Source organism: Molossus molossus, unplaced genomic scaffold (genome assembly GCF_014108415.1).
Source record: "Molossus molossus isolate mMolMol1 unplaced genomic scaffold, mMolMol1.p scaffold_m16_p_13, whole genome shotgun sequence".
Lineage (NCBI taxonomy): Eukaryota > Metazoa > Chordata > Mammalia > Chiroptera > Molossidae > Molossus > Molossus molossus.
The window spans coordinates 91,640,075-91,665,605 of record NW_023425348.1 but is presented as its reverse complement, the minus strand read 5'-3'; the positions used below and the strand labels follow the sequence as shown (position 1 = coordinate 91,665,605).

The following is a 25,531-nucleotide window of genomic DNA, read 5'->3' as shown; positions in this document are numbered from 1 at the left end:
AGGCTGCAGAACCACAGTGGGAACAGGCCTGTGGCAAGCTAGCAGGTGGTCCTGCCCAGAGGGTTTCCGTTATCTGGCAGGGAGGACCCAACACTGTGGGTCTGTGTGTGCCAGTCAAAAGAAAACCAGAGCCAGCCCTGGCCGGTTTGGCTCAGCGGTTAGAGCGTCAGCCTGTGGTCCACAGAGACCTGGGTTTGGTTCCCGCTAAGGGCATGTACCTTGGCTGCAGTTTGTCCCCGGCCATGGTTGGGTCGTGTGGGTGGCAGCCACTCGATGTGTCCCTTTCACATCGATGTTTCTCTCTCTTCCTCTCTCTCCTTCCCGCTCTATCTGAGTGAAAAATAGAAAAATGTCCTCGGGTGAGGATTAAAAAAGAAAGAAAGAAAGAAAACCAGAGCCAGCCAAAAGGGATGCCTTGCCCTCTTCCCAGGATTTGTAGTCAAGGGGTTGGCCCATAAAGGAGCCATAAAAATTCCCACAGAGCCAGAACCCGCCTTAAATAGACGCCACCCAGACAGCAAGATGCCATCTTACCCAGGCCAAAGGAAGAACTGTGTGCCCAGCCCTGTGGGTCCCCTCAGTCCTCTGGGCACTGCCACAGCAGAGGGCCCCCAGGGGCAGCAGGAGGAGCAGCGCGCACCTGACCTCCCCGGTCAGCAGGGGCCAGAGGGCTGTGGAGACTGTTTTGGTTGCTACACAAAACTGAACATCCTACGGAACCTATTCTGTGGCTTCAGGTGATCATAGCACTGAGGACACACGGCGCAGAAAGTCATGGTTTCGTTCAGGGGCAGAGAAGTTTCCTTATGGATTGTAGAGGGACACTGGGAGACAGAAATAGTCATCTGTTATTACAGCCCAGGAATCTCGTTTGGTCAAAGTAGCCATTACAGTAGAGAATTTTGAGAGGGGAGTGATGTGAGCTGATTTATGTTTTTTAAAGATCCCTCTGGCCCTGGCTGGTTTGGCTCAGCGGTTAGAGCATCGGCCCTCAGACCAAAGAGTTGTGGGTTCGATTCCGGTCAAGGGCACATACCTCGGTTGCGGTTCGGTCTCGGCTCTGGTTGGGGTCGTGCGGGAGGCAACCAGTAGATGCCTTTCTCTCTGTCTCTCCCTCACACTCTATTTAAAGATAAATGGAAAAATATCCTCAGTCCTCAGGTGAGAATTTTTAAAAAAAGGATCCCTCAGGCTGCTGTGCAGAGATTAAACTGGAGGGCCAGGGTGGAGAGAGGGCGGTCATCCAGGAAAGGGTCTGTTGGACTTGGGCCAGGTGAGGCAGAGGGAGGAAAAAGAAAAGAGATCTGGAGACTGAGCCCGGGCCTGCTACCACTTGGAGGTCAGGAGGGGTCAGGGAGACACGGTCACGGAGGCCAGATAGAGGCCAGTGGGCAAGAAGTGAGCCAAGAGAAGGAGGGCAGCCAGCCAAGTGATGTCAGTGTTTCAAAGAGCGGGGAGTGACCAACTGTGATAAGAGCTACTGAGAGGTCAAGGCAAGGTTGACAGTTAACAACTAAATTTGGCAATCTTACTTGTTCCCTGGGCCCACATGTGAAGGATCAAACACAGGAGGCTCATTACAGACGGGCCGTTGCAGTGCGGCTGGGGTTGGCCTCCACCACACCGCTCAGCACCTTCCCACAGAGCCCCATCTGAAACTTCCCCCTTGGAGCTCAAAGGAAAAGTTTAGGAAAAAATTAGCCAAAGTCTAGGGGAAGTTTTCTTTCCCCTGGGGAACATGTAGGCTCTGTTTTCTCTGGGGGTGTGGAGGGGGAGCTAAATTACTATGTCTCCCTTTTTTGCTTTGGCTGCCAGGAAGCTCAGAGCCAAATTTGATATTCAACTAATAGAGCACTTTATAGGCCTTGACGGGCTGCAGATTTATACATTTATGTTCTTGCTCTTGATTTTCATTTTCTCTTTTTAATTACATTTTCATATTCTTGAGTTCCATTTCTATTTTTATTTTACCTTCCTTGTTCTCATTGGAAGCAACCTTAGCTGCATTGGGAATGAGGCAGGTATGCAAATTAATTAATTCCACGCTTTCAGCAAATATATGAAAATACCTTGTACTAGTCAGTTTGGTTTGCAATTGACAGAACTAAATTAAGCCAAAAATGATAACATAAATGACTGGCTTACTTTACTAAATCATAAAAAAATAAGGGATGTCGCTGACCTTACTTTTGTCTGGATGGAGGAACTTGAGTCATTTGCGTGTGCGTGTGTATGTGTGAGTGTGTATTTTACTCTTCCTTATTTTATCTCCATTTTTCTCTGTCTGCTTCACCCTGTCTGATGGGAATGTTGGCTGCAGTCAGCGCCAGGTTGCCGTCCTTGTACCTTTGCCACCAGAGTAAGAGAGGACTCTTCCCACGTCGGGTAGAAAAACCCCAGGGCAGGACCCTGACATGGTCTGTTTTGAGTCTTATGCCATCTCTGGGCCAATCACAGGGACCTGGAGGGAGGGGCCTTAGACAGCAGTCCTGGCAGTAGCAGCTGGTTGGAGTAGGAGGAGCAGTTCTCTAAAGACGGGATGTGCCCACCTGGCTGGTATGGCTCAATGGTTGAGCGTTGACCCACGCACCAGGCGGTCACCTATTGGGTCAGGGCACACGCCCAGGTTGTGGGCCCGATCCCCAGTGTGGGGCATGAGGGAGGCTGCCAAACCAAGTTCTCTTTCATCGATGTTTCTATCTCTCTCTCCCTCTCCCTCCTCTCTCTAAAATCAATAAAGAAAAAAAATTAAAAAAAAAAAAAAAGATGGGGATGTGATTTGAGGTGGCCTGAAGGAAGAAGGGCAGGGCAGACAAAACATGCCCGCCACATCCTACCCCGTGTCAGACCCTATCGGTCGGGCACATGGTAGGAAATGCAGACATGAATAAGACAAGCCCCTACCCCGAGATGGAAACAGTCGAACGGGGGAGGTGCATTCACAATTATAATCCAAATCAGAGCATGGGAAAAACCTCGAAAAAGGAACAAAGGACTTGGGAAGTTCCAAGGAGTGAGAGGGATTTCTTTTCTGGCTATGAGGAAGTAATGTGGACTGAAATGATCCTTTTACCAAACAACTAAGACTGGACAAAATATAAGAAATAATTACTTTCAGATGTTAGAAGATTGGTAGCCAGGACTGTGATCCCAAAGAAAAGGAAAATGTCTGGCCAATGTGACTCAGTAGTTGATTGTCAACCCATGCACCAAGAGGTCACCGGTTCGATTCCTGGTCAGGGCACATACCCAGGTTGTGGGCCAAATCCCCTGTGGGGGGCAAGCAGGAGGCGGCCGATCGATGTTCTCTCTCATCGATGTTTCTATCTCTCTCTCTCTTCCTTCTTTTCTCTCTGAAAGCAATAAAGAAAATAATTTTTTAAAAAAGAAATCCAACTGTATAAAAATAGAAAAGGAAAGCAAACGAGGTGAGCCCTACCACTGTCCAGGTCACCTCCATCCGCCATTGGCCTAGAGGTAATATAACTGCCTTATTGCAGTGCAGGGAAGGGAACTCAGATAAGATTTGTCAGCTTTACTGAGTTAAGGAGAGAGAGACCAGAGTTTGGAGAGGCAAAGTGCAGGTAGAATTTGTGGGGTAGAATATCTAAGAGGAGGAACCTACATAGAGAAAGTTCCAAGTGCCGCAGAGGGGCCCACCTGAGCTTTGGGAGGAATATAATCTGTGCGGGCATAGGGTGAAACCCCTCAAAGCTGGACAAGAGCACCTGTCATGAGAACAATTACCGCAGAGTTGTAAGACAAATAATTCCCAGAGCTCACACGGGACCAGACATTTCTTTTTTTTTTTTTCCTCATCCGAGGACATTTTTCCATTTTTTGTACAGACAGAGTGGGAGGGAGAGAGAGGAAGAGAGAGAGAGAGAGGGAAACATCGATGTGAAAGGGACACATCGAGTGGCTGCCACCCGCACGACCAACCAGGGCCGGGGACAAACTGCAACGGAGGTACGTGCCCTTAGCGGGAACCGAACCCGGGTCTCTCAGGACCGCAGGCCGACGCTCTAACCGCTGAGCCAAACCGGCCAGGGCGGGACCAGACATTTCTGTAAGAAGATTCTCTGTGGTCAGAGTTGAGAAACCTCCCTGCATACACAGAAAACTCAGTAGAGAACCCAGAAAGGCCATGCCTTAGAAGTGGGCCTAAATCAGCCCTTAATAAAGACTACTCTAGACCCATCATAAAAGAGCTTGAAGCAAATCTTAAAACGATCAACCTAATCCACACATCACAACTAAATTGCCAGGAAAAGTCCAACACTCTTTAAAGGAATTTAATAAAATCCAGATCAATAATGTAAAATTCACAATGTTTGGCATCCAATAAAAAATTAATATACATACAAAGAAGGAGCAAAATGTGATTAAGAACCAGGAGAAAATACCTGTCAGTAAAAACAAACCCAGAAGATGGGAATACTCTCCAAATTGATTCAACTCAAACTCTATCAAAATCTCAGCTGCCTTTTACAGTAATTGACAAGTTGATCCTAAAATTTATACGGAAAGTTGAGGGACCCAGAATAGTCAAACAATCTTGAGAAAGAACAAAGTTGGCCCTGGCTGGTTTGGCTCAGCAGTTAGAGCGTTGGCCCACGAACCAGAGAGACCCAGGTTCGGTTCCTGCTAGGGGCATGTACCTCGGTTGCAGTTTGTCCTCAGCCCCTGTTGGGGTTGTGTGGGTGGCAGCCACTCAATGTGTCTCTCTCACATCGATGTTTCTCTCTCTCTTCCTTCCTCTCTCCCTCCTGCTTAATCTGAAGATAAATGCAAAAATGTCCTCGGGTGAGGATAAAAAATAAAAGTAAAAAACTAAGTTGGAAGATTCACATTTCCCAATTTAAAAACGTATATAAAGATGCTATAATCAAGACAGTGTGGTGCTCACATTAGGACAGTCATATACATCCTTGGGACAGAACCGAGAGTCCAGAAAGAAGAACAGTTGATTTCAGACAGGCTGCCATGACAATTCAATGGGAAAGAATAGCCTTTTCCAAAGATGATGCTGAAACAACTAGATTTCCACACTAGAAGAATGAAGTTGAACCCTTACCTCACACCATATACAAAAATTAACTCAAAATGAATCATAGATTAAAGGTAAGAGCTAAAACTCAGGGAAAAAAACCATATAGGAATGACTTTAGATTTGACAATGGTTTATTAGATATGACACCAAAAGCACAAGTGACAACAAAAAAAATACATAAGATTTCACCAAAATTAAAAATTGTGTTTCAAAGGACACCATCAAGAAAGTAAAAAGATGCTCAGCCAGTGTGGCTCAGTGGATTGAGTGTTGTCCCCTGGACTGAGAGGTCCTGGTTCTATTCCCAATCAGGGTACAAGCCCAGGTTGCAAGCTCTATCCCCAGTAGGGGGCATGCAGGAGGCAGCCCATCAATGTTTCTCTCTCGAAACACCAATATTTCTATCTCTCTCTCCTTTCCTCTCTCTCTAAAAAATCAATTAAAAAAAAAGAAAGTAAAAAGACACCCTGGACAGTTTGGCTCAACAGTTAGAGCATTGTGAGTTTGATTCCCCGTCAAGGACACACACCTGGGTTGAGGTTTGATCCCTGGCCCTAGTTGGGGTGCTAATATTTTCCCATAGAACATATACAAATAGCCAATAAACACATGAAAAGATGCTCAGTATCATTAGCTTTCAGGGAAATGCAAAAAACAAAACAAAACAAAAAAACAAGTGTTAGTGAAGATTTGGAGATATTTGCCCTGGCCTATTTGGCTCAGGGGTTAGAGCGTTGACCTGCGGTCCAGAGAGACCCGCGTTCGGTTCCCACTAAGGGTGCATACCTCGGTTGCAGTTTGTCCCCGGCCCTGGTTGGTCGTGCGGGTGGCAGCCACTCGATGTGTCCCTTTCATGTCGATGTTTCTCTCTCTCTCTCTCTCTTCCTCTCTCTCCCTCCCACTCTATCTGAACAAAAAATAGAAAAATGTCCTAAGGTGAGGATAAAAAAAAAAAGTTTCTCTCTCTCCCTTCCTCTCTCTCTAAAAAAATCAATAAAAACATATTTAAAAACAGGGACTGGAATAGATATCCTACACCCGTGTTAGCAGCAGCATTATTCACAGTAGAATGGATTATTCAACAGATGAATGGATAAACAAAATGTGGTACAGCTCTGGCCATTGTGGCTCAGTGTTGAGCACTGTCCAGTGCACCAAGAGATTGCAGATTTGATTCCTGGTCAGGGCACATGCCTGGGTTGCTGGCTTGATCCCTATGATCCCCAGTAGGGGTCGTGCAGGAGTCAGCACATCAAAGTTTCTCTCCCTCTGCCGTCCCACTCTAAAAAAAGTCAATAAAAAAATATATATATATTTTTAAATGTCCTGGCCAGTTTGGCTCAGCGGTTAGAACATTGGCCCAAGGACTGAAGGGTCGCAGGTTCAATTCCAGTCAAGGGCACATTGGGTTTCAGGTTCGATCCCCAGCCCCGTTGGGGTCATGAAGGAGGCAACCAATTGATCTCTCGATCTCTCTCTGCCCACCCCCCCTTCCCTCCCTCCCTTCTACTCTAAAAATCAATGGAAGGGATGGGAGGAGGAGGAGGAGGGGTCAATGGGGGAAAAAGGGGAAGATATCTGTAATACTTTCTTTTTTTTTTTTTGTACAGATAGAGTGGGAGGGAGAGAGAGGAAGGGAGAGAGAGAGGGAAACATCAATGGGGGAAAAAGGGGAAGATATCTGTAATACTTTCTTTTTTTTTTTTTTTTGTACAGATAGAATGGGAGGGAGAGAGAGGAAGGGAGAGAGAGAGAGAAACATCGACGTGAAGGGACACATCGAGTGGCTGCCACCCGCACGACCAACCAGGGGCGGGGACAAACTGCAACCCAAGTACGTGCCCGTAGTGGGAACCGAACCCGGGTCTCTCCAGACCGCAGGCCGACGCTCTAACCGCTGAGCCAAACTGGCCAGGGCTGTAATACTTTCAACAATAAAGATTTAAAAATTATGAGAAAAAAAATCAATGGAAAAATATTCTCGAGTGAGAATTAACAACAACAAGATCTTTTTTAAAATATGGTATATACATTAATGGAATATTATTCAGCCTTAGAAAGGAAGAAAATTCTGCCCGGCCAGTGTGGCTCAGTGGATTAAGCATCTCCCCATGGACTGAGAGGTCCCAGTTCAATTCTTGGTCAGGGAACATGCCTGGGTTTCAGGCTCGATCCCCAGTAGGGGGCGTGCAGGAGGCAGCAGATTCATGTTTCTCTCTTACATCAATGTTTCTATCTGTCTCTCCCTAAAAAAAATCAAGAAAAAATATTTTAAAAAGAAAGAAAGAGCCCTGGCTGGTTTGGCTTAGCAGTTGGAGCATCGGCCTGCGGACCAGAGAGTCCCGGATTCGGTTCCCACTAGGGGCATGTAGAAAGAAAAAAGAAAAGAAAGAAAAGAAAAGAAAAGAAAAGAAAAGAAAAGAAAAGAAAAGAAAAGAAAGAAAAGAAAAGAAAAGAAAAGAAAAGAAAAGAAAAGAAAAGAAAAGAAAGAAAAGAAAAGAAAAGAAAAGAAAAGAAAGAAAAGAAAAGAAAAAGAAAGAAAAGAAAGAAAAGAAAGAAAAAGAAAAGAAAAGAAAAGAAAAGAAAAGAAAAGAAAAAGAAAAGAAAAAGAAAAGAAAAGAAAAGAAAAGAAAAGAAAAGAAAAGAAAAGAAAAGAAAAGAAAAGAAAAGAAAAAGAAAAGAAAAGAAAAGAAAAGAAAAGAAAAGAAAAGAAAAGAAAAGAAAAGAAAAGAAAAGAAAAGAAAAGAAAAGAAAAGAAAAGAAAAGAAAAGAAAAGAAAAGAAAAGAAAAGAAAAGAAAAGAAAAGAAAAGAAAAGAAAAGAAAAGAAAAGAAAGAAAGAAAATTCTGACACCTGCTACAATCCTTAAAGACATTATGCTAAGTGATAGAAGCCAGACACATGAATAAATATTATATGATTCCACTTATCTAAGATACCTGGAATAGTCAAAGACACAGAGACAGAAAGTAGCTCAATGATTGCTAGGGGCTATGGGGAAGAGAAGAATGAGGGGTAGTGTTTAATGGGGACAGAGGTTCAGTTGGGGTGATGAAAAGGTTATGAAGATGGATAGTGGTGATGGCTGCATAGATTTCAGGGCAATGGGATTGCAGGGCAATGGGATTCAAACTCAAGGAGATAAGGGCAGTTACAAGATTAAATATGAGCTTAGACAGATAGATCTGGCCCCACAGTAGAGAAAGACTCCGGGTGGCCAGTGATGAGTCTCTTAGGATAATTCAGGTGACAATGTTAGAATGATTATTGACAAAACAGCATCATTTACTAGAGGCCGGAGCAAGGCACTGTTTGGCTTCTATTAGCCAAGTGGTTCTCAACCCTGGCTGCTCTTCAGAATCACCTAGGAGGCCTTTACAATTTTTTTTCTTTATTGATTTTTAGCGAGAGAGGAACGGAGAGGGAGAGAGAGAGACAGAAACATTGATGAGAGAACATCGACTGGTCGCCTCCTACATACCCCCCACTGGGGAGCAGGCCCACAACCTGGGCATGTGCCCTGCGCCCAGCCAGTGTAGATACTGGTTGAACGTTGACCCATGCACCTGGTCAGGACACATACCCAGATTGTGGGCCCAATCCCCAGTGGGGGCATGCAGGAGGCAGCCAATTGATGTTCTCTCTCATCGATGTTTCTATCTCTGTCTCCCTCTCCCTTTCTCTCTCTCTAAATCAATAAAGAAAAACTATTAAAAATAAAATGCACCAATGCCTGGGCCTCCCAGCCGGTTAGATCAGACTCTCTGGAGATGGACCCGGACATCAGTCTCCTTCAAACTCCCCAGTGATTCCAATGTGTCAGGGTGCGAACCCCTCCCTCACCAAAGGTCAAGTACAGGGGGGACTAGGTTCATTCACAGCCGAATGCCAGTGCCTAGAACTGAGCCTGGCACAAAACCAGTGGTCAACAGATCTCTGTAAATATCAAGTAACCCTTAGCAACCCTATTTTCACGCCCATTGATAATAAGGAAACTGAGGCACAGAGAGGTCAGGTTATCTATTCAAAGTCCCAGGCTGACAGAGGGTGGTGGCAGAATTAAACACAAGGAGTGTCGCCTCAGAGCCCACACTTGAGCCGGGGTGCTCTGCCCCCTTGAGTGTGGCAGCAGGTGGATCCCCGGGTAGCAGACCAAATGAGTGATGGAGTGGAGCATTCTGAGGGGGAATGGAGGGCCCAGGTCCCTACCCCGTGATCAGCCCCTCCACGCCCAAGCTGATGGACTTCCCTTTTACATCAGAGGTGACTCCAGACAAAGGTGGTGGGTGGAGCAGGAAACCCACAAGGCAGAAACAAAATTCGGAAGAACTTAGGGGAAGAGGAAAGTGAAACCAGCCCCAGCACCAGGGCAGGGGGTGGGAGAGAATCTGTGGCTGGAAACAGGGCAGTACCTCCCCCCACCCCCCACCCCCCACAGGAACAAGGAAGGGGTGGAACTCAAATGACCAGAGCCCCTGGCCTCCTCATGCTGCTAGAACAGCAGGCACACTCCTGCCCTTCCCTGTCCCCTCTCCCAAAGCACTTACTGCCCCTGACATCAGGTGTCTGTGCCTTTGTTGCTGGCCTGCCCATTACCCCCACCACAACGAGAATGGAAGTCCTGGGGGAGCAGGTTGATGGGTTCTTCTGCGCTCTTCTCCCCAGAGTCCAGAACAGCACCTGGCACAGAACAGGTGCTCAGGAAATATTTGTTGAGTGAGTGAACCAAGAAAACACATATGACCCTATGTACACTACAGGGCCACTATTTACCTGTCCTATGACACTGTCTAGGAGGATAAACTGATTTAGCCCATTCTGGAAGACAATTGGCAGTATTTTTGTTTTGTTTTTCTTTACTATTACTTAAAAAATAAATTTTTTTTATTGATTTTAGAGAGAGAGGAAGGGAACAGGAGAGAGAGAGAGATCGATGAGAGAGAACATTGATTGGCTGCTTCCTGCATGCCCCCCACCGGGAATCGAACCAGTGACCTCTTGGTGCATGGGTCAATGCTCAACCACTGAGTCACACCGGCCGGGCAGTAACCATGGGGTACATAGACTTGAGCAGTCCATGGTTTGGGGCACTCCATGCATCATTAGGGTCCCCCAAAAACCTCTCTTTAATATGGACTTTCCCCTTCATCCCATCCCCAACACTCTTCCTGCTCCCCAGTCCCCACTCCTGTTTGTTTAACTCATGCCCTTTCAACCCGCTTCCCATACCTGCCAGCAGTGGGAGGTGCCCCTGACGGGGCGCTTCCTTTGCGCCAGGCACTGTGCTGAGCTCTGTGTCAGATCTCATCATCACCTGTCCCTGGAGGAGGTGCTGTTATTGTTAGATGAGGAAACTTCAGTCACGTGCTCAAGATCACGGAGTAAGTGACAGAAATATACAGGATTATAGTGTTCTCTGTTTTTAGTTGTCGTAAACACCGCTGTGCTGTGGATCTTGTTCTGTCTTTTTCTGTTTTCCACTTGACACTATGCATTTAAGCTTTGTCCACACTGCTGTCTGCCATGTGTTCCCCGGTGATGGACACCTCCAGCCTCCAACTCTTTGCCACCCCAAACCACTCCTAAGACATGTCTTTCTATTTGTGAGAGGTTTTACCAAGGAGTGCCACTGCCAGGGGGCACTTAGCTGCCAAACTGCCCTTTCAAACATCCCCGCTAGTTTACATTCCCACCCCGGACACCAGACTCATTCCCCTACCTCCCCACCAGCGATCGGGTTTATCTGACTTCCTGTTCTGGCCAACCTGATGGGTGTCATGTTGGATCTCTGCAGTTTTCTGATTGCTGGGGTGGATGCAGAAATCTTATTTGAACATGTGCGCACACACAAACATGATTTCAAGAGTAAAGATAGTTCGCTCCGATGATGGAAGGTCAGCGTCACACAATCCCTGCCCCACTCCCCAGCTACAAGGAGCCCCCTGAGAAAGTCCGGAGCCACCTGACACTCTCGCCCAAAGCTGTGCCCTAGGAGGAGGGACCAGGCCCCTGTGGACCATGTGTCATTCCTCTGCCACAGAGCTCATAGCCTAGCAGAGTGGGAACTTTGTCCAATCTATGTCCTGGAGCCAAGCCTACGGCACATGGGAACAGACGAGAGGAGGAGCCTCAGGCAGGGAAGTTTGTTAGCTCCGCCCCTCACACACACACACTGGACACCCCCCCTGCCCCCACCTGTGTACAAGCCCCTGCCCTCCCTGGGCCAATGAGCAAACTCAGACCACTCATCTCCCTTTCAGAGCCTCAGTCTCCTCATTTGTAAAATGGGGGTGATGAGGACACCTCTCCTAGAAGAGGGCGACCCACTCGCCCTACCCAGAAACCACGAGAGGCGGTACTGCTAGCCCCATCTGACAGAGGATGTGGAGGGAGAAGCCTGGAGAGGTGACTAGATGAAGCCACACAGGCCACACAAGTCCCAAAGCTGGCATCTCACACCCCCAGGCCAGTGAATGGCAGGCCAGGACCTTCCACCCCTGAACTCCCGCCCCCCAGTCCCTGGGGCCTCCAAGTCAAGCAGCACCTGGGGCAGGTGTGGGGAGGAGCTCCTCCTACACCTTCTTCTCCTCCATGAAGCTTCTGGGGTCCTGAGGGGCTGCCAGTGCCACAACCCTCAACCGAGGCAGGCTGCAGTTGGGCGCCTGCATGGTGCCTGAGGAAGTGGCAGTCAGGGGACCCCAGAGGGAAATTGGATAGAAGCACATAGCAACCCTCCTGGCCTCTGCCCTCCATGACCCTCTGCCTGGAGGCCTCTCCCCACAGACAGCTGTGTGCCCCGCCCATCCTCCCTTAATGGGGTTTTCTACTTAAACCTCAAATTATCATCCTCCCCGAACACTGTGTGGAATGGCTGGAGCCACTCATCCTGCCCAGGACTCCCCACTCCTCCCTCAATATGCTTTATTCCCCCCAGGGCACAAATCACCTCTGACACGCTATTTAACATACTGTTTCTCTCCCCATCAGAAATAAGCCCCAAGAACATTTTGTTCACATAATCACCACTACCTACTAGCATCTCAATAGAGAGATAAGTAAACATTTTACAAGGGTATCATAAAAGTGCATGCATCTTACGTGTGCAGCTTAATATATTTTTATATCAAATGGCCACTCAGCTCAAGGTTTAGAACATTTCCAGAAGGCTCCTTCATGCCCCACCAATCAACCCCCACCACCCCTGAAGTAACCATTATATTGACTTCCATCATCATGAATTTGCTTCACCTGTCCCTGAACTTCATGTAAATGAACCATGTCATAGTGTGTACTCTTGCTTGGCTTCTTTGCTCAACATAATGTCTGCAAGATTCACCCATGATGTGTAAGACTGGTTCATTCTTTTTTTTTTTATTCCTCACCCGAGGATATTTTTCTATTTTATCAGGTAGAGTGGGAGGAAGAGAGAGACAGAGAGAAACATGGATGTTATAGAGCCACATTGATTGGTTGCCTCTCGCATGACCCAACCAGGGCAGGGGACAAACCAAAACCGAGGTATGTGCCCTTGATCGGAATTGAACCCGCGACTCATTGGTCCTCGGGCCGATGCTCTAACCGCTGAGCCAAACAGGCCAGGGTGGTTCATTTTTCTTTATTGCTGTTACACATCATTCTACCACCAATATACCCATGCTCCTGTTTTGTTTTGTTTTTATTCTCACCCGAGGACATTTTTTTGATATTTTGTTCATATAAAGTGAGAGGGAGAGAGGAAGAGAGAGAGAAACATCGATGTGAAAGGGACACATCGAGTGTTTGCCACCCACACGACCCAACCAGGATCGGGGACAAACTGCAACTGAGGTACGTGCCCTTAGCAGGAACCGAACCCAGGTCTCTCCAGACCACAGGTCAACACTCTAACCACTGAACAAAACCGGCCCAGCTACCCATGCTCCTGTTGATGGGCATTTTGCTTTTCCATTTGGGGGATATGAACATTCTTTTCTTTCTTTTTTTTTTTAACCCTCACCCAAGGACACTTTTTCATTTATCTTTATATAGAATAGGAGGAAGAGAGAGAGAGAGAAACATTAATGTGAGAAAGACACATCGAGTGGTTGCCACCCACACAACCCCAACAGGGCCGGGGACAAACTGTAACCGAGGTCCGTGCCCTTAGCGGGAACTGAAACCGGGACTCTGGTCCGCGGGCCGATGCTCTAACCACTGAGCAAAACCAGCCAGGGCGATATGAACATTCTTGTACGGGTCTCATAGTGGCCGTGTGCCTACCAGTGGAACTGCTGTGTCACAGGGAAATGTATGTTAATAGACTCAATGAGAAACCATTTTCTCAGGTGGTTACACCAACTGACATTCCCAACAGTGTGAGTTAGGAGTTGTGACCTCCTCTCCAACACCTGGTGATCAGACAGACTTCTTAGTTGTGGTCTTCTGGCTGGTGATGGGGCATCTCATTTCCCTGCTGAGTGCTCAATATGGTGTTGGGTGCAGGGTGCTCAATAAACGGTTGCTGGGTGAATCTTTGGATGGGCTGCAGAGGGAGACTCTCCATTGGCAGGGGTGGTGGGCCGACACCCTTCACATGAAGGTCAAGGTCCCCAACTCCCACACTGGCCTCCGAAGCTGCCCCACTTCATACACTGGTCACACTTTCACCCTAGGGTGCAGCCAAGGCAGGCTGAGGCATTCAGACAGGACTTGGCCTGAGGCTCAAGGCTCTTGAACTATAGAGAACAAAGAAAGAAATGCATCTGGTTCCCAGGAGCTCTGCAGATGGGGTATTCACAGGCGCCCCGATCCAGTGCCCAGTGGTGTCCACCGGGCAGAGCCCTCTTCCCCACTCCCAGGAGGCACTCAGAGGCTGGGCCAGCCTGGAGCACTGTCTCCCCGGGCCCGTCCTCTTAGGCAGGAGGCTGTACTCCTAACACTTGGCCAAGGTTGAGTCAAGCCCTTCCCAGCAGCTGTGAAGTCCTGCACCAGAAACTGACTGTCAAGCACCGAGGTTGGTGGACCATCTTTCTTAGCCTCCTGCAGATTGAACCCTGACAGTCCAATGAGAGGCGAACAGAGGCAATGGGGTCACTTCCAGTCCTGGCCTAGAAAAACTTCCGTGGACCCTGACCTTTCCGTTTCCACAGTAGCCTTGGAAGTCGTGGGTGGAGGATGAGGAGGCCACAAGATGGAAGGAGCCTGGGCCCTCAAGTCCCTCTTGGCGAAGCATCGCCCAGTGACCAAATAAACCCCATTACGAATCTTCCATGAGCACAAAGTAAGTTCCACTTCATTTGAGCCTATATATTTTGAGCTTGTTACATCACACCTTGGCCCTAATAGGTATAACGAGAATATATAGCATAGTACATATAACTAACATAGGTAATAACTAGCCCCCATTTTACAGATGAGAAAACAGAACTTGTCTGAGGTTAATGAGAGGCCGGAATCTGAACCCGGGGCCTGGTTCTAGAGGTTCCACTCATAAGCACTGAGCCAAAAGGCCGAGAAGCAGAGGGCTCCTGGCCGTCTCACCCCCACCCCCACCCACGCCTCCCTGACACGTGCCTGGATGAAGGTGCTCCCTGCACCCTGGCCTCCTCACCTTCCACAGTCGTCACCCAACCGTCATTTGAACACTCAGTTCAGAATCTCCTTTTCAAAAGACCCCAGCAACAGGCTCACAGGGTCTCTTCCTCTCCCACCCCCACTCCTCACAGCCTCCTGGGGTGTGCTCAGTTCTGTGGGCCCGGGGCCCACCTTCCCCGGGACAGCCCAGTGTGCTGCTAGGGAAAAGCGCTCCCGCTCCTGGGCCCGCAGGAACCACCTCCCGTGGACTGTCAGCAGAGCTGTTCCCAGTGACAGAACCCCGCTGACTTTAAAGGGGGGATGTTTATTGGCTCGCGTGGCTAAGGCACACAGGCTTCAGACAGGTGTTCGGATGTCATCAGACATCATGACTGCCGCTCCTGTGCTGGCCTGGCCAAGATCGCCCCCAGGGCCAGAAGCAGCTGCCAGCTGCACCCAGCCTGCATTCTGCCAGCTTTGCTACCCCAGTGTGGCCACAGTCACCCTCACCTGGGCTTTTCTTTTTATTCTTCAACCAAGGATATTTTTTCCATTGATTTTCAGAGAGAGTGAAGGGTGAGGGGAAAGAGAGAAAAAGATGTGAGAGACACATATCGATTGGTTGCCTCCTGCACACACCCCGACCAGGGCCAGGGATAGAACCTGCAACCCAGGTACGTACCCTTGACTGGGAATTAAGCCTGTGACCCTTCGGTGCATGGGTCAACACTCTAACCACTGAACCACACCAGCCAGGGTTCACCTGGACTGTCCTACTGTCCCCTGAGCCACTGAGAAGCCAGTGATCCTTTCTAAATAGTTCCACCCAAAATCCTAGCAACTTGCCTGCACCACTCACCATGGCCAGAGCATGTGCGAAGCTGTGACTGGCCAGGTTGGTGCGAAGGTCTCGCCCATCTCCCTAGGGAGTAGGATCTGCTACACACACCACAGGTTGAGTAGAGGAGAAATGTTTCTTCCAAAGAAAGCAGGGACACTATAACCAGAGGGTGAGCAAAGGAGGCAGACGAGACCCACACGGCCCCATGCTCCAGCTGCCTTGGCCAGTCCACAGCAGCCAGCAGCCTCCTATTTCACAGAAGTCAGGCATCGCAGATACAAATTCAAGCCCTAGGCTGGCCGGTGTTGCTCAGTGGTTAAGCGTTGACCCATGCACCAAGCATTCGCCTGTTCGAATCCCAGTCACGGCATATGCCCAGGTTGTGGGCTAAATCCCCAGTGGGGGGTATGCAGGAGGTGGCCAATCCATGTCTTCTCTCATTGATGTTTCTATCTCTCTCTTCCTCTCCCTCTAAAATCAATAAATGGGGAAAAACCCCTCAAGCCCTAGCCGGTTTTGCTCAGTGGTTAGAACCTTGGCTCTCATGCCCTGGCCAGTTTGGCTCAGCGGTTAGAGCATTGGCCTGCGGTCCGGAGAGACCCGGGTTCGGTTCCCGCTAAGGGCACGTACTTCGGTTGTAGTTTGTCCCCGGCCCTGGTTGGCCTTGCGGGTGGCAGCCACTCGATGTGTCCCTTCACGTTGATGTTTCTCACTCTCTCTCCCTCCCACTCTATCTGTACAAAAAATGGAAAAATATCCTCGGGTGAGGATAAAAAAAACTAAAAAAAAAAAAAAAAAAAAGAACCTTGGCTCTCAGACCAGGGAGTCACAGGTTCGATCCGGTCAAGGGCACAGCTGAGGCCCCGGGCGGGCGGGATGGTGTGGGAGGCAACCAATCGACATGTCTCTCTCACATGGAGGTTTCTCTCTCTATCTCTCCCTCCCACTCTGTCTGAAAATAAATGGAAAAATATCCTCGGGTGAGGATTAAAAAAAACAAAAACAAAAAAACTCAATACCGCAATCCTCCTACCCAAACTTACCCACCGAACTCTCCCTCGTCAGGGGGGTGTCGCCTGGGACACCCCTTCCCTCACTCCATTAATTCTTCTCCATCCTGTCTCTTCACCCCTCCCGCACCACAAGCTTGCATTTCTACCATCTTGAAAAACAAGCAAATACTTTCTCCCCTGCACTGAGCTGCTCTCATCTCCACTTCATAGCCCTGAGCAGTGTTGCTTCAGCTCACCTGCTGCTCGCCTCCAGCCCTCCCGCCTCCTCACCAACCAGCTACCGAGGCAGCTCTGGCAAAGGCTTCCCTAAAGCCCGCTAGGAGTCCTGGCTTTCATGGCCTCTCCCTCTTCCCAGACACCCCTGGGAGGGCACCACCAGTGGCTCCTGGGGACCCTTGGTCTGGCTTCAGTCTCCTTTGGTGGAGCTAGGTCACCTACTCTCTAGACCCCTACATCCAAGTACCATTCCACACCTCTCCTCAGCAGCCTCCCAGGCACCCCAAAATTCATCACAGCCAAACTTGTGATCGCCAGGTCATACCCTGCTCTTCCTCCTGTGTCCCCAGCTAGAAAAGGCTCCTGCCCAAGTTGCTGCAGAAAGAAACCTGAGAGTCCTTGAGGGTTCCCTCCCTCTCAGCCCACGTCCAGTCGGCCACCTGGTGTCATTGCTGACACGGACGTCGAGTCTGCCCAATGCTCCCCAGGCCTCCTCCCAGCCTCACCGAGCCACGCTCTGAGAGCACGTGTTCATGGACACTGCAGCTCCAGAGACTGCTCAGACATGGGTGTAGACTGGGTAACAGATTTGCTCACAAGCCAGCCTTCAAGGCCCTCCACAATCTCATCTACCTACCTCTGCTCCCACTGCCCCTCCCCTCTTCGTGGCACCAGGCATAGCTGTCCAGTTCCTATTACTCGTCCCGTCTATCTCTTCACAGTAGCCCAGAGTGAGCAAAATGATCTTCATCAGAGAGATAAAAAAGGCTGCTCAGAGAAGGGTAGGAACCTGCCCAGGGTCACACAGCATGAAACAGGTTGTGCCCCAACATGACCAGCACCTGCAGCTTCAGGCCCTCTACCGCTCCACCCACCTTTCTTCCATCAGCACCCCTGGTCCTGCCCTAGCAGATCCATGGCCTCCAGCCCCTCCTTCACTCAGCCACTGCCCAGCTCACCACTGCTCAGTGTGGAAAGTCAAGTGGATGGATGGGAAGGTGGCCACAAAGCCCTGGACAGAGGCTGGGACAGACACTGATGTTCCCTTTTATTTATTTATTTTTTAATAAATTTAAGAACAGCTCTACCTTCTTTCCTCCCCCCAGAACAACTAAAACCAACTAAAAGGGGGTATGGCCTGGGGGGCAGAGGGCGCTAGGAGTCATAATCCTCTTCGTCCTCTGCATCAGGTCCTGAGGGGCCTGGGGGTGCTGGGGGCAGAGGCAGAGTCGAGGTGAAGGGCATGAAAGGTGTTGGGGGGCTGCAGGGCAGAAAGCAGGAGAGAAAGATCAGTTTACTCTCCAGTGCCCACTGCGTCCCACCCCACCCTCCACACAAGCAGCATGGAGCCCACCACCCTCTGTACCAAAGGCGGGCCAAGCACAGAAAAGGGAAGAGCTCAGAGCAAGTCCCACAGCACCCACCCAGGCTCCATTCACTGCCCTCCCAGGAGAGAAAGGGACCTTCTGAGAGCACAGTCTCCTGTCTTTAAGCCCTCCTCAGTTCCTCCCTTCCCATTCCCCAAATCTGCCACCATCAAATGAAGCAAATGGCCAGGGAGGCCTAGAAGAACATGTCTGCTGGCACCCTCCTGGAGCCACTGAGCGGCTTACCTCTGAAAGTGGGCAGGGGGGTGGCTGGCCTGGGGTGGGGCCGGCGGTGTCTCCTCTTCCCCGTCGGTGTCAGTGTCCTCAGATTCATCCTGGGAGCAAGGCAGGGGTCAGAGATGATAAGAAAGGCATGGGCCCATCACTGGAGAGCCCAGATCCCTGGGAATGGCAGGGACAGGAGGTTGACCTCCACAGTCCCCATTCATAAAGAAACAGAAATACACACAAGTCACAGGTGAGGATGGGATCAGGCCTCCAGCCAGCTTAGAGCAGGACAGAGGGCTAGGGGCCTCACTTACCTCCTGCTCTGAGTCTGTCCCTGACAGCTTCTTGTCCTTGCCTTTGCTCCCCATCCCACCATTCTTCCGGCTGCTGCTGCCTGGCTTCCGGCCCCTTTGGGAAGGTACAGTCCATCTTCTTGCTCCTTTGCCAACCCCCAGCCACCTCCAACCCCTGTGGCCTTGGCCTTCTACACCTGGACACTTGGCCCCGGCTCCCCACCTGCGGGCACCCTTGTCCCCATCCATGTGGTTGTCTTCCCCATCCCCCTGCATGTCAGGCACAGATGCCACCAGGTCCTTTAAGAAGTCAAACTGCTGCTCCAGCTCAATGCACTGCTTCCTGAAAGAGGTGGGGAGAGGATGGCATCTGGCAGGGCCCAGATGTCTGGGCTCTCAGCAAGGGGCAGTGAGAAGCTCTGGATGTCAGAAGAATGCAGCCTGGAAAACCTCCACCCCATCTCCACCATCCCACCTTGCCCCTTTGCTGTAAGGCCCAACCCTTTCTCTCCAAGTTGAAACCCACCAGCCTCTAAGGCCTTGCTGGTCTCCCAGTAGCCTCCCACCTGCAGCCTCCCGGCCAGGGCCTGTTTGCCAGTGGCCCTCCTAGGACAGCCTCTCTTAAGTGTGTGAACTCCTGGGGCAGAGCCCCACAGGGCCCTTCCTTCTCCGCGGCCACTCACAGGTGGGATGTGGTCATGGTCTTGGCATTTCGGGACTGGGTCACCTGGCAGGCCTTCTTCAAAAGCGACTCCAGGAAGAGCTCCAGCGCTCGGGCTCAGGGGCGTCAAGGAGAACGCGGGAGTGGGGCCCTAGGCCACACAAGGCAACCCCGGGCGGCCTCCCCCCCCCCACGTCCCTCAACCCAGCCAGTCCCCGAGAGGATACAGATGATGACAGGCACAGCCGCCGCCACCTTTCCAATCTCTTCGTCCGTCTGCATTATCTTCTTGATCCGCGCCTGGGGAGAAGGCGGAACGCTCGGACCCCATCGCCTCTATCCCAGAAAAGGGAGTTGGGGAAAGCGAGCGGGTATCCCAGGAGAAAGGGGGCGGGGGAGGGGGACCAGGATGTGGGGTGGGCACGGAAGGGGGCGGGGCGTCTAGGCCCCCAAACACCGCGTTGCGTCCGCCCCCCAGCGGGGCCTGGGCCCGAGCCTCCCCGGGGCCGAGCCCTCTCCTCACGGACCCGACCACGTGCTCACCGGCGGGAACCGCGCGTTGTACTTCTTCTTCTTGCTCGGCATCTCCGGGATTCTCTCGCCGTGCCGGGCCTAGCGCCGCCGCCCGCAGCCACCCGGCCCCGGGGCCTACTCGCCGCCCGCCGCCGAGGTTCCCCTGGGTCCTGGTGCCGCCCGCTGGACACCCGCCGCTCCCCACTGGGTCCTAGCGCCGCCGGTAGAGACGCCGCTCTCAGGGCCCGAGTGCCCTCCCTCGGAGCCTCCCAGGCGGTGCGCGTCAGTCCCGGACAGCACCACAGCCCCCGCCCGTCCCCAGGGCCAGAAGAGCGAACGTTAGCCACGCCTCCCGCCGGCCCGCACCTCCCTCGTTCTCTCTGGCCCCGCCCCCGAGGTCAGCACCGGACCTGCCTCTTCTCTGGCTGGCCCCGCCCCGCGGCGCGGCAGCTCCGGCCCGGTGGCCCCGCCCCGTACTGCGCTTGTCTATAAAGTTGTTGTTGAGACGGCAGGGCGCTAAGATGGCGGCGGCGGCGGCGGCCGTGGCGGGGGCGGGGCGCGGCAGCGGCGGCGGCGGCGCGGAGCCCCGGCAGGAGCGAAGCCGGGCCCGGGGCTGGGCCGGTGCCGAGCGCAGCGAAGGCCGAAGGTGACGGCGGGGCGGCGGGAGGGGGCAGGGCCGGGCGGGGGCCAAGCTCTGGCCGTGGGCGCTAATGGCGGGGGGCGCGGCGGGACCGGAAGCTGGCCCTCCCGTAGGCTCTAATAAGCCGGAGTTCGAGCCCGGGCATCGCCCCATTAGCCTCGGACCCGTCATTGCCCTTCCTGGGCCTCAGTGTCCTCATTTTTAAGTGGACCGGATAACGCCCGCCCGGGAGGCCTGGCCCTGTAGGGCCTGCCTCCGTGCAGCGCGAACGAGGGCTCCTTCGCCTCCCTGCATTAAATGCCAGCGTTCGGGATACCTGCCAGTCACTAGCGGGGCCAGGAGGTGTAGCTGGGCCAATTGCTCCCACACCAGAATTCACATTTCGGCCCAGTCGCTCACTACAGGTGTGACCTTGGGTAAGTCTCTTCTCTCTGAGCTTCATTTTTCTGTCTGTAAATCAGGGAGCATAGTAATAACATTAGCAACAACCCTTATGTAGCACTTATTCCATCTCAGGCATTTAATTGTCAACAGCACTATGGGCCAGGAACAGAAGTTATCCATTGTAAACATAAAGCAACTAAGGCACAGGGACATTAAGCCTTGCCCAAGGCCACACAGTTTAATGCGGTGCCTGGCACCCACTAGGGCCCAGTAAGCTATAGATCTGTTATGAACCCTACTTCGGTTCCCTCATAGCAGGATAGAGCCAGGTGAGGAGCTGGAGGAGGAGGACTCTCCAGGCGGCCGTGAGGATGGCTTCACTGCTGAACACCTGGCTGCGGAGGCCATGGCAGCTGACATGGACCCCTGGTTGGTGTTTGATGCCCGTACCACACCTGCCTCCGAGCTGGATGCCTGGTTAGCCAAGTACCCACCATCCCAAGTTACCCGCTACGGGGATCCCAGCTCGCCCAACTCTGAGCCCGTGGGCTGGATTGCAGCATATGGGCAGGGCTACATCCCCAACTCTGGCGATGTGCAGGGCCTGCAAGCAGCCTGGGAGGCTCTGCAGACCAGTGGGCGGCCCATCACCCCGGGTACCCTCCGTCAGCTGGCCATCACCCACCACGTGCTCTCGGGCAAGTGGCTGATGCACCTGGCACCTGGCTTCAAGCTGGACCATGCCTGGGCTGGCATTGCTCGGGCTGTGGTTGAGGGCCGGCTTCAGGTGGCCAAGGTGAGCCCACGGGCCAAGGAGGGTGGGCGCCAGGTCATCTGTGTTTACACGGACGACTTCACGGACCGCTTGGGTGTGCTGGAGGCAGATGCAGCCATCCGTGCAGCGGGCATTAAGTGCCTGCTCACCTACAAGCCTGATGTCTACACCTATCTGGGCATCTACCGGGCCAACCGTTGGCACCTCTGCCCCACTCTCTATGAGAGTCGTTTCCAGCTAGGGGGCAGTGCTCGTGGCTCCCGTGTGCTGGACCGCGCCAACAATGTGGAACTGACCTAGTGGGGCTATGTGTGGAAGACCATCCTCCGCGTCCCCTCCGTCTTCCTCCTTCCTGTCCCAAGGAGGACAAGTCCCCCAGCTCTGAGGATTAGGTCACGCTGGAACTGCCTGCATCTTCAATCCCCTTGAACTTCTGCCCTCTGTTCAGAGCTGACTCAAGTCCCCATCAACTGGAGGCTCTGGCTCTCTGAGGGCCGGACCCTCAGCCTCTCTTTGCTGCTGCTCCCCCCTGCCATCCAGGACCACAGTCTGGGTGCAGACACCCAGAAGGAGAACCTTCCTTGGCCATCCTCAGCCTTGGGTTTACCTTCCCCTCTTGTATCCCTCCCCCGTCCTCTCTTTCTCCCTCACAAGAGAGAAAACTGAAAACTTAGTGCTTCCAGTCCCTCTCCTTGGAGCCTTCACAGTCCAGGGTGCAGAAGCCCTGCAGGCCTGAGCATGCCATTTTTTAGAGGGGGTGGTGATTGTTCCCACTTAGCCTCTGGCAAAGAAAGGGGATGCCAGAGCCATGGACATGGGGTCTGCTCCTTCCTGTCACCTCACAATCGCACCACCCTTCCTCCTTCCTTCATTACCTTGTCATGTGCCTGCTCTTGGCATTTCAATAAAACCCAGCTCGGGTCTGTGTCTTGAGTGTTTTTTAAAATACTGTGTTAGTGGTTACTTGCTTTGGTTATTGGAGAGGCGGGGCCAGGAAAGCTTGCACCTCTGCCCTGACTGGGCCCTCCTAACTGCCACCAGTAATATGATACACCTGGATGCCAAAGTTGGGAACCTCTCTGAGAGCCTCTGCAAAGCCAGCCCTGCTTCCCCTCCATCCCAAGAATCAGAATCAGTTTCTCAGTGATTTCCCATAAATCCAGGGGCTTGGCCCAGCAAAGTCCAATGGGCCACTACTAGCCCCCAGGGTGCCTGTAGAGACAGGTACACTCCTGGTCTTAGCAGTCGTAGGTCAGGGCGCATGGTCTGGTGAACAGAGGATGGGCTGGACATCCTTGTGCAGTGAACAGCCTGCACAGCCATAAGCAGCCCTGGGAGCCCTCCCGTTTATCCTCACCCCTCCACCATTCTCACATCACGGGGTACTGGATAGTTTGCAAAGCACTTCCACATGCATTATTGAACTCTCACAACTTGTTTAGGAGATGTTGGCACTATTCTCTGGTCAAGGAAATTGAAGCCAAGAGGGGAAGGGAGCCCAGCTGGTGTGGCTCAGTGGTTGAGCATCAACCCATGCACCAAGAGGTGGCCGGTTCGATTCCTGGTCAGGGCACATGCCCAGGTTGTGGGCCTGATCCCTAGTGGGGGGCATGCAGGAGGCTGCCAATCAATGTTCTCTCTCATCGACGTCTCTCTCTCTCTCCCTCTCCCTTCCTCTCTCAATAAAGAAATTTTTTTTTTAAATTAAAAAAAAAAAAAGAGGGGAAGGGAATTCCCTTGGGCCATGCTGTGAGCCAGTTGGAGCTGGGACTTGTACTCCTATCCCTGCTGCTTCCTCAGTCATAGTGTGGCCCTTGGCCTCTCCCACAGTGATCTCTTCTCAACCCACCAGGCACATTCACTCACATGATTCTGCTGGGCTGAGGCTCTGGTAGCCTCAGAACCTGACTCTGCACCCTCCCAACCCCATCCCTGGCCTTGGCTTTGGTTGTTGGCCAAAGTGTCTGGCAGGAAGCTCCTTGGGACACTGCTCTCGTGCCGGAGCTGACTCAGCCTCCAGCATCCTCACCAAATTGGAATTTGGAGCAGGGGAGCGGAGATGCCACTGGGCTGACTAGGTGGAAGTGGATGAGTCAGATGCTGGCTTGGCCCCTTCCCCAACTTGCTCCCCACCCCCAGTTCCCCCAGGTCTGAATCCCCCCTGAGCCCAACTCTGGAAAGTCCCCAGAGCTGGGTGGTCTCCAAATTAGAGCCTGGTGCCCTGCCTTTCTCAGAGCATCAGTGCTTTGCACTTGACCAACGTGAGCCAAGGCTTGTGGGAATCCTGGTTAGGCCTTCGGGTCCCACAAAAAAATGTTAGCACCACCTGGTTCTTCCATAACGAATCATTTCATACACTCATCCCTTCTCCATCCTCATGGTCCCAAACCATTGTAACTTGTCTCCTCTGCCCCGTTTTCTTCCCACGTCTCCCTCTGCACCCCCTACCAGTCAGCTCTCCTGCAGAGCTGCCTGCATCCCTTTCCTACTCACAGCCCTTCTGTGGCTCCTCGGACTGTAATATAGAGTCTACTCTCCTGGGCCGGCGATGACCTAGCCCCCCTCCCAACTGCCCCAGCTTCCCTCAGGCGCCTCTTTCTGCCCATGCTCACCCCACTGGAGCCAACTGGCACTTCCTTCACCCCCTGGCACACAGCCCTGAGCCGCAGGCTGTTCCTTCTGCATGAACACCTGTTGGACAGCAAGGATGGAGAGGTTACTTATGTAATCATTTGATTGCTGTCTATCTCCCATTGGCCCCCAAGCCACATGCCCAGAATGTGAACTCAGTGAAGGCAGGAACAATGTCTAAATCTCAGCCCTATCCCCAGAGCCTAGCAGTGTTTGGCCTTGAAGCAGCCTCTCCATAAATTATTAACTGAATTGAGTACACGGCTCAAATCCAGCCCCTGCCAGTCCCTCCAGCCCCATCTTTCCACTCCCAGCTTCACTCTTCTTGTTCCAGAATCAGGAGCTGCCTGTGGTTTTCTTGAACATATTCTGGTCTTTCTCACTTTTGTCTTTGCTTACAAGCTGTCATCTCTCTCTTTTTTTTTCATCCTCACCAAGGACATCTCTTCATTTTTGTTCAGATAGAGTGGGAGGGAGAGAGAGGAAGAGAGAGAGAGAGAAACGTCGATGTGAAAGGGACCCATCGAGTGGCTGCCTCCTGCACAACCCCAACCGGGGCCTGGGACAAACTGAAACCAAGATGTGCACCCTTAGTAGGAACTGAACCCCGGGTCTCTCTGCACTGCAGGCTGACGCTCTAACTGCTGAGCCAAACCAGCCAGGGCATCTTTATTTTTTTGCTCTGGCTGGTTTTGCTCAGGGGTTAGAGCATTGGCCCTCAGACCAATGAGTCGCGGGTTCAATTCCTGTCAAAGGCCTGTACCTCGGTTGCAATTCATCCCCGGCCCTGCGGGAGGCAGTCACTCCGTGTGTCCCTTTCGCATCAAAGTTTCTCTCTCTCTCTCTCCCTCCTACTCTATCTGAACAAAAATGGGAAAAAAATGTTCTCGGGTGAAGATTTAAAAAAAAGTAAATATATTTTCTTTATTGATTTTTAGAGAGAGAGAGAAACATTGATGAGCGAGAACATCGATTGGCCACCTCCTGCATGGCCCCCACTAGGGATCAGACCCACAACCTGGACATGTGCCCTGACCGGGTATTGAACCGGTGACCTCTTGGTGCATGGGTCAACGCTCAACCACTGAGCCACACCGGCGGGGCTCATCTCTCTTGATGTACCTGACCCTTGCCTGCATTCCTGGCTAACTCTGCTTCTCAGTCCCACCACCATTGGCTCATTTTCTCAGAGATTTCTCCTCCCCCATCTTTCTGCACCCCAGGCTCCCATAACACCTACCCACCTGTGGCTCTCATCTGTGTGTCTGGGCCACCTCAAAGACAGTGGCTGCGCTTTATCCCTCAGGGTGGCCTCAGTGTCCAGCAAAGGACCCTGGCCTAGCACAAATGCCAAATGAACAGTAT

The 25,531-nt window shown here is 51.8% G+C and overlaps 2 protein-coding genes across 2 annotated transcripts; one reads left to right on the top strand and one right to left on the bottom strand.

The window, feature by feature from the left end:
* Nucleotides 1-17,733: 17,733 nt before the first annotated feature.
* Nucleotides 17,734-19,898, bottom strand: DRAP1 (DR1 associated protein 1). The gene is made up of 7 exons (XM_036258968.1): nt 19,767-19,898; nt 19,451-19,523; nt 19,246-19,339; nt 18,786-18,905; nt 18,584-18,677; nt 18,288-18,376; nt 17,734-17,935 (listed from the first exon to the last, which is right to left on the bottom strand). Exons 1-7 carry the CDS (start codon nt 19,806-19,808, stop codon nt 17,830-17,832), a joined length of 618 nt encoding a protein of 205 aa, XP_036114861.1. The 5' UTR covers nt 19,809-19,898; the 3' UTR covers nt 17,734-17,829.
* A 359-nt stretch (nt 19,899-20,257) lies between these two features.
* CUNH11orf68 (chromosome unknown C11orf68 homolog) lies at nt 20,258-22,653 on the top strand. Its single transcript, XM_036258729.1, has 2 exons — nt 20,258-20,382; nt 21,079-22,653. The coding sequence occupies exons 1-2, from the start codon at nt 20,258-20,260 to the stop codon at nt 21,833-21,835; spliced, it is 882 nt and encodes a 293-aa protein (XP_036114622.1). The 3' UTR covers nt 21,836-22,653.
* The last annotated feature ends 2,878 nt before the right edge of the window (nt 22,654-25,531 follow it).

What these genes read in the sequence shown, in the direction of transcription:
- DRAP1 (XM_036258968.1), bottom strand. Translation starts at nt 19,808, where the DNA reads ATGCCGAGCAAGAAGAAGAAGTACAACGCGCGGTTCCCGCCG. An exon ending in ACAACGCGCGGTTCCCGCCG is followed by an intron (nt 19,524 to 19,766) that starts GTGAGCACGTGG and finishes CCTTCTCCCCAG; the next exon opens with GCGCGGATCAAGAAGATAAT. An exon ending in GGACAGACTCAGAGCAGGAG is followed by an intron (nt 18,377 to 18,583) that starts GTAAGTGAGGCC and finishes CCTTGCTCCCAG; the next exon opens with GATGAATCTGAGGACACTGA.
- CUNH11orf68 (XM_036258729.1), top strand. Translation starts at nt 20,258, where the DNA reads ATGGCGGCGGCGGCGGCGGCCGTGGCGGGGGCGGGGCGCGGCAGCGGC. An exon ending in GAGCGCAGCGAAGGCCGAAG is followed by an intron (nt 20,383 to 21,078) that starts GTGACGGCGGGG and finishes CCCTCATAGCAG; the next exon opens with GATAGAGCCAGGTGAGGAGC.